Source organism: Mugil cephalus, chromosome 11 (assembly GCF_022458985.1).
Source record: "Mugil cephalus isolate CIBA_MC_2020 chromosome 11, CIBA_Mcephalus_1.1, whole genome shotgun sequence".
Taxonomy (NCBI): Eukaryota; Metazoa; Chordata; class Actinopteri; order Mugiliformes; family Mugilidae; genus Mugil; species Mugil cephalus.
In genome coordinates, this window is record NC_061780.1 from 14,371,018 (window position 1) to 14,391,020 (window position 20,003).

The 20,003-nt window shown below is 39.7% G+C and overlaps 1 protein-coding gene across 1 annotated transcript in view; it reads left to right on the top strand.

Annotated features, from left to right (window-relative positions):
* Positions 1-20,003, top strand: part of cdkal1 (CDK5 regulatory subunit associated protein 1-like 1) — a 194,182-nt gene that overhangs the window by 163,690 nt on the left and 10,489 nt on the right. Inside the window, exons 13-14 of the mRNA XM_047598519.1 lie at positions 13,888-13,971; positions 17,072-17,236. Of these exons, the coding sequence (XP_047454475.1) occupies positions 13,888-13,971; positions 17,072-17,236 (249 nt within the window). The remainder of the gene's footprint in view (positions 1-13,887; positions 13,972-17,071; positions 17,237-20,003) is intronic.

Consider the following 20,003-nt stretch of genomic DNA (forward strand, 5'->3'; position numbering starts at 1 on the left):
TTTCATCAGGACAACACATGTAGTGACAATAAGTCCTCAAGCTAAAGCTGAATTAAGACACAAGCAGTGCACTTCACTACCCATCGGCAATGACAGTATAGACTATAGGATTACTCTATGCCCTGTGATTTTACACAGTATTAAAGAAAGAAGCTATTTTTTACCGACTGTGGGGTAAATTGTCAATTCTGTTAAGCGTTTATTATTTGATAATGTAAATTAATTGCATTACTTCTGGAAGTATTAGATGTGCTTTGGAGGTTTTATTGACCTCAGACCTTGTGTCCAGTGTAGCAAACATAGAATAGTGTATTGATAACCTGTGCTTTATGGTTTCATTGACTCACTTTTTTATGTCTGTTATATGTGACGGTACTTAAAGTGCAATAGTTACTGCATTGTCATTGAAAGGCTATTACATTTATGGCAGACTTTGTGCACTGTTTGTATACGGTTGAAGTTGGTTTGCAAACTACCGTTGTCTTTTTGTTTACATTAGTGTGTGGTTTTCTATGTTAATAGCAACAGTTTAACAGTGTTGTCAAGGAGTTTATACATTTACTATATTATTTCTGTTCTTTCTCTCTAAACTAAAATTCCCTTGCTTTTGCTCAAGGCTCCTACAGAGTATATACTGCATTTTGTGTGTTTTTTTTTCTTCATATTTTTTGTTTATTTGTTTGCAGGCCTCAAAAAAAAAAAGTCAAAAGTCATTCAGTGACTGCACTGGCTGGCTTGAAAACTATATAATATGATAGCCTATTTCAGGAGTAAATAATACTTCCGAGAGTGGTTCATGAAATGCCCCAGGCCTTTATTGAGGACGCAAGTTGTTTATGTGTCTACGGCGCCATATATGAGCGAATAACCTCTGCTGGAAAGTATGGATTGAACTGAGAATTGTGTGGAGGACTTATGGAGGACACAGGCTAGTTTATTAATCTAATTTAGTATGGAGTCTTTTTCACTTGCTTTGACCTGTTTCTGGGTAAATGCCCGCTGACATTAGGGCTTGACAGTGTATGCCCTTAAGCGGGGCGGTATATGGTGTTGACTGCCATAGGATTTTATTGGGTCCATAGGCTTGTTTGTATATCAGCTCCACCACAGGCCAGTGTGCCAGTTGGTGTGTTTTGTCCAGTGGCCATTACCACATGGAATTAATGACAAAAAGAGATTTGTTCAGACAATCAAGGTCAAGGTATGTGAAGTGTTTTTTTTTTTATTTGCTGGTGATATGTGCTAGTAAAAGTTAGTCATGCATAGTTTTTATGTATATTTTACCCGAATCTCTCTTTTCCCGGTGGGGTTTCTTTTATCATCACGTCCTGGTTTTCATATGTCCGTATTTGTCAGAATTATGGCTTATTACCTCTACTTAGTGTCCACTAAGTAGCCCGGGGCTTTCATGCACAAACACATAGTAGCTATAAATTTATAGAATATCTGTCCCCATTTTTTTTACCATACCCAAAAAGATATTTTTTCTTTAGAACATATAAAATCATGATGGTTACACTGAGCACATGCATTTATTATTTTTAAACAGTCACCAAAAAAAAAAAAAAATGCACAAAAAAATTTTGTTTTTTTCATTAAGAAAGCCTTTCCAGTTTGAAGTGGTTTTTGGCATATCTGTTGCTGTTGGTGCCAAATATATTTCAATATTTAGTATAAACGATCATACGCTGTTTTATATGTATTCACAAAAAGTATAACATTCATTTCCATTTTCCTGAGTTGGTGACGTAGAGACTATGATTTTGGACAAACATGTAAATCCCACTCAGTCAAGAGTCATGTTGCTTGTCACATTCATGAACTCATGAAAAACACACACAGCACCGGCCGTATAATTGCCGTGCTAATCCCTGTTTTTTATGTTGCATAAAAATATATTTGCATATGTGTTCACATGTTCTTCTAAGGAGTCCTTTACCTGCCAACTGAATACCTCACTACCAGTATTTAAACAGCACACCTGGAAGAATCCTTGAATGGACCCGACATGTTGGTCGTTATAACCCTATTTGTTCAGACATCAGACCTGGGCTCACTGTATGCAAAATCAGCCTCTCAAAATGTACACACGCATTCAAGGAGGCAAATCCGTCGGCCGCATCATTGCACGTAAAGTCAAACGGAACACTTTCGTGAATACAAAATTGCACAGACACTGGCTGCTGCTATGTGTATTCAAATGATTAAAAGCTACTAAGATCACTCGGTTATTTGCATCTGTGTCATTAGCCCACAGTCGGAGATGGCTCAGCGTGCCATCATGCCGCCTGCATCTTCACTCATCTTGCTCTTAGAAGCATGACATCTGCTCAGGTTTCTTCACTGACTGCTGTCTGCACATCTATATATCTCAGTCTTGGTCATAAAGGCTTCAGGCTATTGATTTTTTTATAAACTATATCAATACATACACATGCCGTTTTAGCAATTTTATACTGCTGGTCCGTGCATCTTAGTGACCGTTAAAAGACTGAGCTCACAAAAACACTCGGGCTGCAGTCATAAATAGTCACATTGCAACATGCCGGCGAGCTCATTTAAAGTGGTTTAATAGGAACTGTAAATAAGAGTGCTCTTATTGAGTGCATCCTGGATGTTAGCTACATGTTTATTTTACTGGTCTTGCATGAATACTGAGGGATTGGGCTTTTTGTCTGTCTTGTCTGCTTCTGACGACTGTTGGTTTGAATGGCACAGCTGTGTGCGAGCAGACTCGCCTCTTAAAGCTCTGTCTGATTACTACTTGCTCCCTTTGATTAATGCTCATTACATCTGAGCGTGCGTGAATGTGTGTGTGAGTGTGTGTGTGTGTGTGTGTGTGTGAGTGTGTGTGTGTGTGTGCTCTCGGAGTCGGTTCAACCTGACCCACCCACCCTGCCCATAAATCAATCAACGGCATTGAAGTGCTAACATTGCGCTCTTTGTGAGCCATTTTCGTATTCAAGTCTCATCTTGCCAACGCCAATCTAACTTTTACTCTCCAAGATTATGACTTGTATGTTTTGATTATTTTTTTAAATTGTTAAATAATTGATCGACAGGAAATTAGTTGGCAACCATTTGGAAAAAGCATTAAAAAGCCCAAATTTGCTGATTCCACTTCTCAAATGTGAGGACTGTGGTGAAAGATGTTTTTCTTAAATGCCAATAAAGTGAATGTCTTGGGGTTCTGCGCTGTTGGTCGGGTAAACCAACACATTGGCTATGGAAAACTTCAAGTGACATTTTTTGCATTTTATAGGCAAACTTGATTAGCCATTGCAGAACGTGGTGTTCCTGTATGGTCACTACTGGGGATTAAGTGTTTAAACTGAATGAAATGCACAAAATGTACATTGTTTGTATTTCTTCACTTTCTAGAGAACACGTTTTCTAAACCTTTTCAAGTAAGGCAATCTGCAAAATGATATGAAAGAAAAAGCCTATTTTAAAAAAAATCACGAGTGTCTGGTTTGATATTTTAAAACTCAAGTTAATTAAGTTAGAATCTGCCAGGCAGCCCTGTGTGTGTGCCAGTTCCGTTTGATCTTTACAGCATCTCGCTGCCTTTCTTTCTGTGTGGATTAGAGCATTAGGAGACACGATGTGTTAATTTAGTCTCCCAAACTGTCTGAACCCATTCATTGTCTCTGTGACATGTCTTTACATTCCTTTGAAAGGCTGCATATCATGCTATAGTCTGCATATTGTCCATACTTTGGCCAGTAAGCACGTATGCATCATTGTGGGTTTGCGTCAGCTCTCATGGAGCCTGTGGCCAGCAAACAGCCATGATACATTAAACTCCTCTCAACCTAGAAAAAGCTGGGTGCTAGTAATAATAAATTACGTAATCATGAGACCAGGACATTCTTTCTAGTCTGTGTTAGGGATTTTTTTGCCGCTGAAGAGCTTCCTTTGGGGGTAGTCGCTTCCTAGTCTGCACATTGTTTGCAAGTGCTCCATGTTTTCCTGCAATTCACTATTTTTTTTTTTGTCTTAAGTGACACAAAAATGGATTCATACTGCAGCCATCACGTTACTGAATTCTCCCACATTGCACATACATCAGAGGTGGGTTTTCAGCATTTTTTAAACAAAAATGTATTAGTGCAGTTGTAACCACAGTGCAGGAAAGAGTAAGAAGGAATGCGGGATGTTTCTTTAATGGCAAGTGTTTGATCAATATGTTTGCTTTCAAGTCCCTTTTAATACATCAGTATGCAATTTAACAATGGCCGAAACCATTTTCAGTTCACCGTAATTTCTTTTTCTATTTATGATTTTTAACTACGCCAGACTTAATAAGAGGGATGTATCTTTTGAAAGCGTTGTGCGAAATAGCGACAGACAGTGAAAATCTAAATAGAACCGTATTTGAAGTAGTGAGACGTTTAATGAAAAGAGAAAATATGGTTTCAACTCTGAGGGATCATGAGAAATGGGACGGAATAAAGCAGATTATTTAGTAGTGAATTCAGCGTGCATTATATCTCAAGCTATAGGGAGCTGTATTCTTTGGGCTCCACTCTTCTCCTGTGGGAGGTTAACATTTCATTGTTACACCTTTCTGTCAAGTTCTCCTGTCAGCATTTTCTCGTTCTGTCTCCTCTTTTCATCCTTTTTAGTTTCACCAGTGGCCGTGCGCACTGGTTGCTAGGGTGTATTTCTGCTGCTTTTCCTGCTTTTTCAAACCTTTTTACATTGAGGAGAAGTGGCTTTAACTAGATCTTAGTTTACGCTGTGTGTTGTTTTGGTGTATTTTTTGTTTGTCTAATAAAGAACACATAAAGAAAATATAACCTTCACTCTCACTTTATGCTTTATGCCTTCAGTTCATCTGTTATTGTCTTGTCCTTGGCTACCAGAGTGAGATGTTGAGAGAGAAAAACCAGCGCCAGTACTTAACAGTCCATCACTGCACCACTTCAGAATGTGCCATCAATTGGACAGATGATGAGGACACAGGTATAATGAACCATATAGGCGCACACAAATACATGGTGACGCTGAATCGTTAGCCCATGAAGAGAATCAAAGTGTTGAGTGTCCAAGAGCAAGAAACTCTTCAGTGCAGAGTGCTTCAGCCCCCTGTCAGTAATCTCTGCACACAAGAGAGACAATAGGGGAGTCGCACATCACAATTGTGCGAAAACCTTGTAGGTGCTATTCAAACGTAGTTAAGGCTTCGTTGACATTTCTTGATGTGGAAGATGAAAATGCAACAAACGCAAACCACTTTAGAAAGAAATATTTTTAGACGTGTACTCATTTACTAGATTGTTGAGTATTTCTTCTTTTTAAAATTGCTTTTTTACCCCAAACTGATGGAAAGATTAAGTAGGGACCCCCTACCTACTGTATGTGTTCTGTATTAAACTCAGCCTAGTGCTATTTATAAATATGCATTATTATCATTTTGCATTCAACATTAAGCTATTCAAATAATACAGAGGTCAAATACCAAACATACCTTACGTCTACTGCCTCCATTTATCCCTTTACCAAAGTATGTTGGATTCATGTTAACGTGTTTTTAAATAAATTTCAATTTGTGGGGGGAGACTGTGGAGGAAAATTAAAAAAATATATATATAAAAATGTCTAATCAACCAACACTAAACATGATATAGATTCATTCACCTCGTCTCAGGATCCCACATAATTCTCTGGGTGTTATCAGTTTTGCAACAAATCATCACCTTTTTTAATTTTTATTTGGATTACCACATCATTTAGAATTTGAAGAAACAGAAAAGAAGCGGAGAGACCCAGATAAGACATGCACCAAAGGTCATGATTCGGCTTTTAACCCAATCAGGTATTAGGAGCACATGATCCTTGCCTCATCCCACAGAGCTGGTCCTGTAGCTCATGTTTTTTCCCCCTTATCGCGACTCATACTTTCTCTCATTCTATTATGACGACCAGAGGGCTAGCCTTGAACAGCAATCAGGCGCGTTTGCTAGATAGGCCTTCCTATGCATGTATGATTTGTTGTGTCTTCAGGTGTGGCCTCCAGTGATAATCATAATCATACTGCCGTTGCCAAGGCATTAGTTGCAGCTGCAATTATAGATTAATGTGGATGTATGGATGTGTGCATTACACATGCACTTCCCTTCGCTTTCTCTGTATCTTACACATACACACATGAGTAACACACACTAAGGGCTCAAGGCCCACAGGGACACAACGGACAATCAGCCTGACAATCACAGCTGAGCTCTGATTGATGCTACAGTTGCATACACACACAATTTGTGTCACATAAATGTTGTAATGCCAACGGCATGGTCCCCCACACCCAATGCTCACACACACACATGCACTTATACTCTGTCAAAAGGCCCCATATTAGATGATTTAATGAAGGAGTATGGGATGTTCCAATCACCGTGGCTTTGTGACATATGATTTTACGTTTCTAACAGAGAAAAAGACACAATCTCTGCTTAACAAAATGAAGCCTGGTATCAAAATGATTGGTCTGGACCCGAAGGGCATTTGTTACATATTCTTGTCAGGGGGTGAGCTCTGCAATATCTCCGGGCGGGCGTCTTGTGATAATGGTCTATGTGTTGCAGGGAATGTAACATTGTAAATATTTTGTCCGGGTGGTGATTTTTATAATTTAATAGCTATTGATGTAAAAGGATTTAAAATATGAAAAAGGCAAGTTACAACCAAAACCTAGGGGAGACTCACCAACAGACATGCTGCAGCTCAGGCATAGTCCTCGACTTTTGCAAGACTAGGTAGGTGTTGTTGTTTTTTTTGTTGTTGTTTGTCTGTCGTCTGCCTTGTCTGATGCCATGTATTTTAGTAACTGATGTTTCAGAGGCTTTCATTCTGTATTTTCCGCCACGTCTCTGTTTTGATATAATTCATTACAGCGTTTGAGACACTAAACAGCCTACGGGCTGCTGTCACAGGCCTGTGTACGTGTTTGTGTGTGAGAGAGAGACAGCTATCTGTCTCTCGTCTGGCAAACTAGATTTGTCACACTGGTGGCGGACCCGACTGTCTTTTCTGTGGGATGGCTGAAATTGATGAGCAATCAAGTGATTTTGTATGTGAGAGTTTTCAGTCTAATTTTGCTACGATGCTATGCAGAATGTTTTGTGTACATGCAAGAGGCAGCATGTAGGAGCAGGATATACTGTCATATACGATTATCATAATGATCTTCAAACCCATGTTGCAAAAATAGAAATGCAAACATCAGCTTTATGTGACAAATCATCACATACGAGAACTTGTTTCATTCTAATCACATGGTCTTCTCTTCCCAGCTGTAATACATCAATGGTCCTATACAGCACATTAGAGACTGACTGATATATTTTTTTTACTGGTGTTGGTATCAGCCGATACGCGGGTGCGTTCACTGATACATATACATATGCATACATATACATATGCATACATATGCCAGTACATATGTTTTCCCAAGCAAGATTTACAGACAGGCGCATCCACAGGCAGCCCTGTGCTGCTGGAGATGCTGCGGACCTGTGCAGCCCATATATTGCCCCTCCCATTTGTTATCACATTTATTATCATTGTGTCATTTTCATCATGTAAATGGAGGGAGAAAAAGAACTATCGACTCCAAATATCGGCAGCACGTATCGGCCATTGGCCAATTCTGATGCAAACAAAATCGGTATCGGCCGTAACAAATCCATATCGGTCGATCTCTACGGTATATCTGTAATGTTTCACATCTGTCCCCACCACAGTATCTAAAATGAAACCATCACTTTGAGCATGCGGCTCTGCTGATTCAAATTTTTATCCTAACAGACTTCATGTTTGTATGATAAATTTGAGATTAGACAATAGCTCAAATCCTAAGTACAGTACACAAAGACAGTTGTGTGTCCTATATTTGTTGACATCTGGCATGGTTTTATAAATAGTCTCTTTTGCAAGAGCTACCTGAGAGCAAATTACACATAAACAAACCCACAACAGTGAAAATCATTTCCTCCCAACAACTGTCAAACACACATATTTGCCTCTTTACTATGTCACAATTAAGGTGGAAAAGTACTTTTTTTTTCTTCTTTCTCATTCTTGTGATTTACTGTTTCACTTCTGACTCTTGGAGCTCACAGCAGCCCTACCTTTGTTTAAGTGTAACCATTTATATGTTTCATGTGTGCGTGTGTGTAAAAGGCAGAGTGAGAGAGGCATGGGCTGGTGAGCTTTGGGAATGCTTGAGAGGACCTGGAGCGAGGTTGTAGATTTGAAGCAGGTGCACAGCATTCTGTCTGGGCAAAAAAAAAAAAAAAAAAAACTCTCACACTTCCCCAGCTCTGTTCAGAGAGAGGGTGGGGGAGGCTACAAGAGCCAAGAACATATTAGAGGTCTGGTTTAAAGCCTCAAGGCACACACACACACACACACACACACACACACACACACACAAAACTCAAAACTAACCTACAGATACGCTTTGTTGCCACCATACCTACAGTCTTAGTGTTTGTGTGCACGCATGCATTTGTGTGTGTGGTCCTGTCTTTTTAAAATAGTTAAAAAAAATTTTTTGGTCTAATATCTTATCCCTAATATTTTTCCTTCTTGGTCAAAATGTCCTCAATATGATTTGTTCAAATAAAATATCTTTAAAAAATGAAAGTCATTTTATGTGTGGCTGAATTAGATCTTTGTTTCAAGATAAGAGATGATACTTTATTGATCCCGTTTGGGGCAAGACAAGGCAACTATACAGGTTAGATACCAAATAGAATAAGGTAAGAGAAGAAAAAATATATAATAAGATTAAATATACAAAGATAGAAAGACTAAGGTACAAGAAATATTTCTAAACTGCATCAAGTAACTAACTAACTAACTTACTTACTAATACTAATAATTATTATACCTAATGGTTGGTGAAAACCCAACCAAAGTTAAAGTCATTCGTGTGTCTTCTATCAGTTTATTGTTATGCTTCTCCTTTATGTTCTTCATATATATCATAGAAGAGTCAGTACTCTGCTGTTTCCCACTGCTCTTCTGTGTATTTCAAGTTATTCCCAATTTCATATACTGTTGTTTTAATATTTTACGGTCATGGTGGCTGGCTATTTGCTTCATTGCCATTCTAAACTTCCGTGTTCCCTGAACTAGAAACTCAGCAAGAAATTACGTTTTCTTGGAACTTCGATTCTCTATAAAATCACACCAGATGACTTACTGAAACATCCTTGGAAAAGTTCGATACACAACTATGACTGAACTTGTGTGAGGTCACAGATCTCATCGAGTCTTCTTTTTGTTTTATTTTCATCACTTTACCTATCCCTTCTGTCATCCATGTACGTACTCGCTTTGTGTTCTTTCTTACATTGTTATGATTTCACTCTGTCTAAACTACTTATGTTCAGCCCCTTGTTTAAGACAATTCATTTGTTTTACTTTGATCTGTGTTGGTTCTACATTTGTCCTTCCAAACATCTAACAAAAACCACCAGTAATCCTCTCAGCTTTCGTGACCAGCACTGACATATTTTACTTTGAGTTTGACTTTGAGGCTAAAACTAAATACCCAAGCCAACAAGTGTGTGCTTTTCCTTCATCTTTCAAGACGCTTATTCAAAGAGGACCTCCAAAAGATCAGAGCATCTCTCTTTAGCCCTGTTAAATCACTCCTCACAGCAATTGTTTTGCAGGCAACACTGTGTCTCAGTGTGTGTTTGCGCCAGTTTGTGTGAAACATTTGATCTTTGAGAGAGTGTGTGTGTGACTGCGTGTTTGATAATTGCCCAGGTTTGTGAGAAATACTGCATATCATATTCCACCATTTCTCATATGTTTGTTTGGGTTTGTGTCTAAACCATAGGGGTGGATAATGAGTTCAAGAGATAGATGGAAAAGTAAAAAATAAGTGTAAATAAATGTGTAAGAGAGATGTATACATTTGAAATGAGTGCAATAACTGGATTCAGCTTTCTTTTGTAAACAGCTGCAAACGACTACTCAACAGTTTAATGGTTTTGGGGACGTGACATTTGAAAAAATGACAATAAAAGTCACAAAAACTGCAAAAAAACACAAGCTTAACTATTCCATCAGGCCAGTGTTTGGGACATTTCTGACTTTTTTAACTTGAGGACAGAATTTCAGACACGTGGAGCTGGTTAAGTACTAACTGACTGACGCTGATTTATTAAGAACAATGTCTTAAAACCTTTGGTCCTTTATTTTTCTAACAAGAGAAAAGCAAAATCAAATGAGAGAGTTTGCTTAAGGAAGAAGTAGATAAGTTGATATGGGTGGCTGCTTTTATTGATGCCACATTGTATGCCTGTTGCATTACTGGCTCGTGTGGAGCCAGTTTATAACAGTGAACCAGTGAAACAGATATAGTAAAAGAATTAAAATTTTCTCATTACTTGTCGAGGAAGGTTATTATGTGGAATATCCTTGTCTTATTTGATACTAGCATGAAAATGTAGGGAGTGAGCATGAAATCCAGTGCAGTGCCCTGTTCACACCATCCAATGATCTTAAAGTGGACAGCTCTCAGTATATCTGTCGACACCTGGCTTTAGAATTTGCTTCCACAAGCGTCTCAAGTGACTGCCACTTATGATAAGATCTCAGTTAGATGCTTCGTGTAAAAAAAAAGATCTAAGTAAACAGATCTGACTTTAACTGAGAGTAGTCTAAGATATGAAATGAAAATATAGCAACTTCACCCGACTCATCTCATTAAATGGCTAATTGGCAAACCACGTCTACCTATCCAATTCCAGTGATTCAATTAGTTTATATTCTTCATTCCCATTTATTTCACTTTGTTCGGTTACTTAACAGCAACAAGGACAAAATACATTCAAAAACTCTCCCTTCTAATTAAAAACACTTAGGGTACTTTTGCCTTTTCTGGCGATGCATCACCTTGAATGTGGTTTTATTTCAGGGGTCTCAGCAGAGTGTACACGCCGTCTTTTTCACAAAAACGAAGTACACTGCAACATGTGTTGTGAAAACATAGAAGCTGTAGTGAAATGAAATGTAATGAGGAAATATTCGGCTCATACTGAGGATGTTAGTCAAGTACACCCGTTAAATATTTATGTTCACACTGCTGGAAATGTTCAATCATATGGAAACCGCCTCAAAATGCCATCGGAGCTATCTGTGCTGGTTGTGATAACACATGTACTTATCAGATCACCCAGGACGCATTTCAACGCCGGCTGCAAACAAGGCCCAAGCACATTTTGACGCGGCTGCCCTTGCGTGGAGGACATTTAACGTACATGCAACTTTTCAGTAAATTGTGTAGCACCGCTGCTCTCTTGCCTGCCTAGTACTGTTACGGCAACACTAGAGCATGTGTTTTCTGCTTTTCACACCGATTACAAACCTAATCCAGTTTCATACTAAAAGGGCCACAGATGCAGCGAAATAGTTTGGATGATGTTTGGATGAATTGCTCCTTTATTTATGGCACAGATGAAAATGTTGATTAGAATTCAAAGCCTCAGTTCTCTCATTATCCTTGTTATGATGTGGATTAATTATCAATTAAACTCATGATCCCACAAATCTGTAGTGGATCTGCTCTGTATCATGGGATGTTATTCTTTGGATGGGGGAGTAAATACAGATCTCACTGTGCAAAGACATACTTGCCGTGTTTGGTATGCTGTGCCATTTTTCAACAGACGGAGCAAATACAAATCTAAATGCAGACTCTCATAGCCACACAAACCAACCATATTTTAAGCATTTTTAAAGAGAAGCTTCAACATTTAAAGCATTGTGGAAATAGTCATTTTTTTGATAAGGCTTTCAGCAGACATCTACCTTCAGTTCAAAGGAACAAATAAAGGTTCGAACTCAAATGCTTGCCATCCAGTAACAGCGTTGAAAGCGCACGTTTCCTCCCACTTTTCCTGAAAATTAAACAAGTGATTTATTTGATCTCCTCTTAAGTCTGTCAGTATGCCAGTGCAGGTGCTCTCTACTTTGGAGCACACACGTGTACTTTAATCAGAGACACAGAGAGGAGAAAGGGAATAGAGGTGTGAAGAACAAAGAGAACGCCCAGAGATAGTAGCGAGGGATGGGAGCAAAGGGATAAAAATGGGAAAGAGGGAAGAAAAGAGTGTTAGTGTCTGCAAAAAAAAAAAAAAATGGAAACACCCTGGGCAACGTGTCAGAGCCATGACTTCTAAGACTTTGACATTTTGCTAAGGAACTGATCAGTCAGCACAGTTTTTTTTAGTACGGGGCTCAACATTGAGAGAGTTAAAATGCAAACACTGGCCTCTAAGGCTGTAGAACACCCTGTTCCCAACATTGTCAAATATAGTATCTGCTGTTGTTGTTTAAAACCCGGATGGTCTTACTTTGCTGCAGTGTTTCCTAAAGTGCTGGATCCAAACTCTGCATGGTTGTTCTTTGCATGAACCCATGCCATGAGCGCTGCTTTGAGCCCACAATAATGTGCTTAGAACAGTTTCTACTGTAATGAGGTAGAGGTGTAAATGTACCCAAGACAAACACTTCAGGAGATATGTCACGCCAGACTTAGCAGGAGAGTATTGGCTGTTTATATCCACAGTGGTGTCATATGGAATTAACATGGATTCAGTGGTGAAACACAGTCAAATACTTGTCAGAAATGGATTTTTATAATGGATCGATACTCATCCATGGGGAGAAAGTGTCAAAAAGATGTCTCGCTCTCTGTCTAAATCAATCCCGCGGTGGTTTTATTCACACCTGCGCTGCTTTCAATAAAGTTCTTCGACTCTTCTCTTCTTTCTCCATCTGAGTCAACAACATTCTTCGTCCAAAAAATTACTTTCTTTCATTTTGTCCAATTCTAAATTTCTCGTTTGAGGGGCCTCATATTATTAGAGTTTCTGATGTCTTCAATAGATGTTTTCTGTGCACGTTTGAAAGGTACCTCGTACGGGCTTTATTTTTCCGTTTTCTTTTTTTTTTTGTATGGAGCTGAGCTGAATTGTGCTCACTCTCATCTCGGCAAAGCGCTAAAACTGAAGTGGCTCAGAGACCTTGACATTGTAATTAAAAGGGGAACTGCACCAACATAAAACAGGGGAAAAAAATGAAAGAGCATAGCTTTCATTGAATTTGAGAATGAATAGAAACATGACATCTAAGGAAGCTTGTCTGTGCGGATTCTAAACTGAATAAGATACACATAAAGTACCCTTATACATACCCTGTATAACAAAAGCTGTAAACCTATTGTCAAAGGCTTACATCCTGTATGCATGCTAGAAATCCATATACTAATTCAGTGTACATGTTTAAGTAACAGCTGTACCTTACCATAAAAAACAGCAGCAATGGTTGATTGTCAAAGGGGTTTAAAATTGCAGACAATTGTGTTGGTGACTGTTTGCTGCTAAAATTTCTTGCCAGGGAGGGAATAGCTAAATATAATAATAATAATAAAAAAGCAAACTTCTTGCAAATGGAAGAACATTGCCTTGTAATGTGTTACTGTTGTAGTTTTGGTGTCTGCTCTGAACAAAGCAGCATTTATTAAAAAAACAGCAAACTAGTGAACTATATGAAAAGACAATGGTCCAACGTGGGACACAAATCTCAGTCCTCGAGTTGGACGTTCTTGATTCATGCCACCATCACACACTCCACTCAGACATGTAGCCTGGCCTCACTCGAATAACTAATTTGGTGATATAACCAGAATGCTTCAGAGATGGAAAAGGCTGATGAGCACACATACAGATGTGTACGTTTGCAGAGGGAAGCACATTCCAAACGGTTGCGTAGAAAGATGTTTCGTCAATAAACCAGATCGTTTTTGTCTGAGCAAAGGCAGCGTCTTAACTGTTCATTCTGTCCGTCTCGTTCTTTACGTAGGTAGGGGAGAGGCAACATGTGCTGGTGACAGAGGAGTCGTTTGATGCCCAATATTATGTGGCTCACAACAAGTTCTACGAACAGGTAAGATGATGGTTTGATACGTAAAATGACTGATGCACAATTTCCATGTGTTGTGTGTTTTATCTCTGTGCATTAATTCACTTTTGATAAATGTTAAAAGCTTACCACATGTACTTAATGTGTTGCCTAAATATGCAACTTTCTGCCGCACACCTCGACAGGTTATTGTGTCCACTTAAAGCTATTTTAATTTTTGATATACAGTATAAAACACAGAGGGTTAATCACTGGTATTTAATGCATTATTATCCTACATTTAGCGATGACCCTTATCGTGAAGCTGCACTGACTTGTATAAATGTCAGTAAGTGCTGGAGGACGATTCAGCAACGGGACGGTTTGTTTACACTGTCGCAATGGATGAATACTAAAATAGTTAAGCTTCTCTCCCCCGTCTAAAACCTACAGTGAAAAAGCTGTAAATTAATCTGCATTTGATGAATATTTTTCATACGTGAAGCAAATCCAACTCTTCCTCATTTTCACACTTAGCAAATCAGATCAGAAGGTTCGCTTTGCATGTCGTGTCGCGTACTCACAGCAGGTGTCAGAAGCTTAAGCTCACGTTGACTAAAGTAGGTTAGCTATAATATCAAACATACTCACAAATATACACACACACCCTGCGGTGGTCATGAGAGCATTTGGCTGCTGATAGCAGCAGCACTTTTAGCTTCTTCTTCTTCTTTCTTTTTTTTTTTTTTTTTTTTTTTTACTGTACTAACATTAAGGTCAGCCCTAAAGACATGAACATTCCACACACACACATCGACAGCTGCTCTCTCTCACACACCTCCACATGGCTTCAAAGACCCTCTCTCAACCTGTGAAAAATTCACTTTAAAACATCTTCAAATAAATCAATTTCCTCCTGCTTTAACCATCATCAGAAACATGTTTGAAGTTATGCTTTTTATTAGCAGTGAGGCCAGGGGACAGTAATAATTTTTCCTCCCTTCCACTTTCCTCTCCTCCCCTCTTCTCCGCCTTTGCACCTCCTTCTGCAGGCTATAAACTTAAGTTACAAGTGTCACTCGGTTCATGTGGGTGTCATATGCGTGCGCGCTTCTTCTACATTTTGTGTCATGTCATTTCGTGCGTGTGTGTGTGTTTTAAGTATTTGGTATGTACCCTTAAATCACTAGTGGAAACCCTATGTACCAACCTGCACCCTATAGGGATACACCTATAGCTGGCGGACACTCAGCCACTTGCAGTACTTCACATGAAGTGTATTTCCAGAACAGAGGCCTAACTTACCTCTTGTCCTCCGCACAGTGTTGACTTCACCACTTACCCAAATTATTATTTTTTATGCAATTACATTCATATTTACATTTTTCAAACTCATACGTCATTGTCTGTCTCTAAGGACGAGGACTTTTGGGAGATAAGCAAAGAACCGAAGGGGGTTGAGAGTGGAGGTTGTACGGGTTGAGGAAAATTGGGAAGGTAGCGAGAGGTGTGAGTGTGAACAGTGTGTGTTACACATTTGCACCATCAGTGAGATATATATCCTGACAGTTATAATAGGTACCCAGCCCACCTTTTGTGTGTGTGTGTGTGTGTGTGTGTGTGTGTGTGTGTGTGTGTGTGTGTGTGTGTGTGTGTGTGTGTGTGTGTGTGTGTGTGTGTGGCTGAGTGAGTAAGTAGGAAGGGGTGGGGGGATTTCCAGCGAAATCAGACAAGCTCTTTCATCATGTAATCACCATGTAATGGGTCTCGAATGGCCATCACCTACGCACACACACACACGCACCCCTCGGACATGCTGTCCTGCCTCTCTACTCCCAGTCTGGTTGCCGGCTACTTACACCCACACACTCTCCCTCGCAGTGGTCGAAGTGTTGAGCAGCAGGTGTGTTGATTGGGCAGGTGTGATGCTGGCTGCGTGTCTGTGTTGGCCTGTTCTCTGCGTCCTATCATATTCCACCAGCTGGATAAAGGCTGACAGATTAACACTAAGGCAGGCATGCTCCTGCCATCACAGCAGTAACAATCTCTGTAGCAGTTGAAATGCTAGTCCCTGCCCTGTCAGTGACTTAGCCCTGCAGAGTCGTGTAATGGTTAGACAGACCACCGGATGATCTGAGTCAGCACGGAACCGCCCCGCTGAAGCGGACGTATGCAAGACACTGAATTTCCCAGCACGTCTAAAGCTGCTGATCCTCTCCTTGAGTCTGTCCTTGGGAAGTGGCACCACAAAAAAAGGGGGGGGATTTACCGGCATTATCGTTATTATTTAAATATTACGTGTTTTCTTTGAAATTTTATAATCTTTCAAAACTCTTTGTAAATGAACATTGACATGACATTACCTGGAAAGCCAAATAAGCAAATGTCTACAAAGAAAACTCATCCTTTACGTTTGATTATAATTTACACAAGCTCTTATATAGCTGAAGTTTTAAATCCTGCCAATAATCACAGCACAATTCATCCGCTAAGAAGTGTTTACTGAAGAGATCGACTCTGAAGACAAGAGCTTGTGAAAAGGAGCAAATCAGTACTATAATTGAACTGCATACATCAGGGTCAGTCGGGGAACTTTATCGTAGTTTGAAAATTGTTTTGAAAGAAAAATAATTTGCATGCCGTCTTCAGTGACTTGGTAAGTCAGTAAGAACAAATTCCACTTCACACAAAGCTGTAATTATAACTCTTTGTTTTCGCTTCCTTCCTGCTGTGATCAGCTGTGATTTAAAGTTGCCATGGTGAAATGATAAGACACACCAACAAATCCCTGCGGTGTACCTCAAAGCTGTTGCTGTACTTTTTGTACCCTGAGAGCTCTAATAAATGGAACTGAAAACATTCAGACCTGTGTTTTTAAGCAGCCAAGGACTAAGTAAGCAACAAGGCCCATTGCACAAACCTGTTTTGAGAAGCAGTTAATTAAAAGTGTAACCGACAGATGTGACACAACATGCAACAGGTAAGACACAGTATAGCTCTTTTTTGGTAACCGATACAGGAAAGTGCTTTATTTACCCCAAAGTCAGTCACTAAATGACCCATTACTAACTATCGTCCAATCTGTTTTGTGACGGGGCTTTTAAAATTTGCAGTGATTCAAGTTATGATGTCTCCTCAATTGCAGGTGCTGGTGCCTAAAAGGGCTGAGTTCAAAGGAAAGATGATTGAGGTGGACATCTACGAGGCAGGAAAGCATTTCTTGAAAGGCAAACCAGTAGAGGACAGCAAGCCATTTACTCCCTCCATTGCTGCACCCTTCCAGAAAGGAGAAGTGTCTGGTCTGATGCAGGTAAACACACACACACATATACACTCCCTCATACATACAACTGTAATTAATTGCACGCCTAAAAATGCACTTGATATGGCATTGTAAATCAATGTGACATAAAAATTAACAATTTAAATTACAGTTTATATTAAAGATAGCTAGATATAAACTAGTGTGTGTATATCTGTGAGCCAAAATATTCCATAAAGTGAATCGTTTTGATTACCTGGTAACACAGCACATGAAGGTGAGTAAACAGTCGATTCTCATTTTGCCGGATGCTGTAAACATGTCCAAGTGTTAAGATCTGAGCAACAGGCCAGGTTCAAATCATTACACATTGATAGACAACTTGGAAGTGTTTCAGGACAAACTAAATCGTGGTAAATACCCACAAACAGTAATGTTTTTAGTGTCGACACTCTATAGTGTGACACTGTGAATTTAAGTGACATCCCATTCTTAATCCATAGAGTTCAATATGACGTGGGTCCACCCTTTGCAGCTATAACAGCTTCAACTGTTCTGGGAAGGCTTTGCGCAAGTTTTAGGAGTGTGTTTATGGGAATTTTTGACCATTCCTCCAGAAGTGCATTTGTGAGGTCAGACACTGATGTTGGACGAGAAGGCCTGGCTTCTCTCTAACTCGTTTCAAACATGTTTTATCGGGTTGAGGTGCAGGCCAGTCAAGTTCTTCCACTCCAAACTCACTCATCATGTCTTTATGAGCCTTGATTTGTGAACTGGTGCACAGTCATTTTGGAACACTAAAAGGCCATCCCCAAACTGAAGCTGAAGCATATGAAGCATAATTCGTCACTCGAAGAGAACGTCTCCACCGCTCCAGAGTCCAGTGGTGACGTGCTTTACACCTCTGCATCCGACACTTTGCATTGCACTTGGGGATGTATGGCTTGGATGCAGGTGCTTGGCTATGAAAACCCATCACATGAAGCTCACTGCACACTGTTCTTGAGCTAATCTGAAGGTCACATGAAGTTTGGAGGTTCATAGTGATTGACTCTGCAGAAAGTTGCTGGCCTCTGTGCACAGTACTCCACTCTGTCATTTTACGTGGCCTGATACCTTGTGGCTGAATTACTGCCATTCCCAATCACTTCCACTTTGTTATAAAACCGGTGACAGTCAACTGTGGAATATTTAGTACCCAATAAATTTTACCCCTGGACTTGTTGCACAGGTGGTATCCTATCACAGTACCATGCTGGAATTCACAGAGCTCCTGAGGGCGACCCATTCGCTCACAAATGTTTGTAGAAGCAGTCTGAAGCCTAGGTATTTGATGTTATACAACAGTGGCCATGGAAGCGATTGGAACAGCTGAATTCAGTTATTTGGATGGGTAAGCGTTTGGCAATGTAGTGTAGATGTGTGTACCAGTGAATATATCAATCTATAAGATATACACATAATTTGAACCAATGCATAACAACATCTTTCAAGCTCTCGCTGTGCGTTATTACCTTATGTAAAGTAGTAGGATATTCAACTTTTGTGCACTTAGCAAATAATAAGAACTGTATATGTGTGTCCATATTTTTAATCCATGCTGTATTTTGGCAATAAGCACCAGTGTGTCATCCGTGAGATAAGTAATTTTAGATAAGCTGTGGCTGGCTAAACTGTGTTCTGTCTTCGTTTACACACACACACACACACACACACACACACACACACACACACACACACACACAAACACACACACAAACACACACCACACACACAGACACACACTACCGTGTTAATGTATCTGTTTCACTGCATGTTATTTTTCACTCTGACTAGCTATAGCTTATATCTCAGGACATGGAGCCACAGAGCAGAATATGATACACTTTCTAATTTCACACTCCATCAGCCTTTACTACCAGACAGAGAGGGAGGGGAAGAAAGGAACAGAGACATGAGAGAGGGGGGTATGGATGAAGAGGAAAGCAAGCAGAGAGAGAAATGGATAGCAGAGAATGAAATAAAAAGATTGAAGGAGGAATGCTTCACAGCAAACCAAGCAATACTGCACTCAGCAATGAAAAGTTCAGCAATGGAGACCAGACATTATAAATCTAGTGACTTGTAAAGTCTGCTGCTCATCTAACTCATGTGGTCAGTGCTGTTTTATCTCCAAACATGAGCCACTCGTTTAAGCCAAATAAGTCTACTTTGGTGTCATCTGTCCACAAAACACTTCTCCAGTGGTCTTCTGGCTTGTCCACATGATGACGTTCACACTGCAGATGACCAGACTTGTTCTTTTTGGAGAGAAATGCCTTTGTCCCTGCTACTCTGCCATACACACCATGTTGGACTCAACACTGCCGATGTGAGAGAGGCCTTTAGTTGCTTTAATTGCTTTGAAGTTAACCTCACTTTATGACCTCTCAGACTGTTATGCGCCAATCTGTTGATTGAACACTCCTATAATGGTCCACTCCAAAAGCAAGACGCATAATAGAGATTTAAGATGGCTGTTACCTTCAATGTGAGTCCTATTGAAGGTAACAGCCATCTTAAAACTCTGAGATTCTCAGACAGCTTCTTTGTCCATGCCATCATACGCTTCCACAAGCATGTGTTGTGAGGATCAGACTGTGACAAGTCCCTGATTTTTTTAAACAGAACATGACACTGAATTTGTTTCACTGGGTTCTCTTTGTGTACTGTATATGTTGTATATGTGTGCAAAGAGGCTCAGAGGGAAAACTGAGTCACATTGTGAGACTGACAATAGCTGAAAAGAGAAGTGGCTTGTGCAAAGTCATACAAA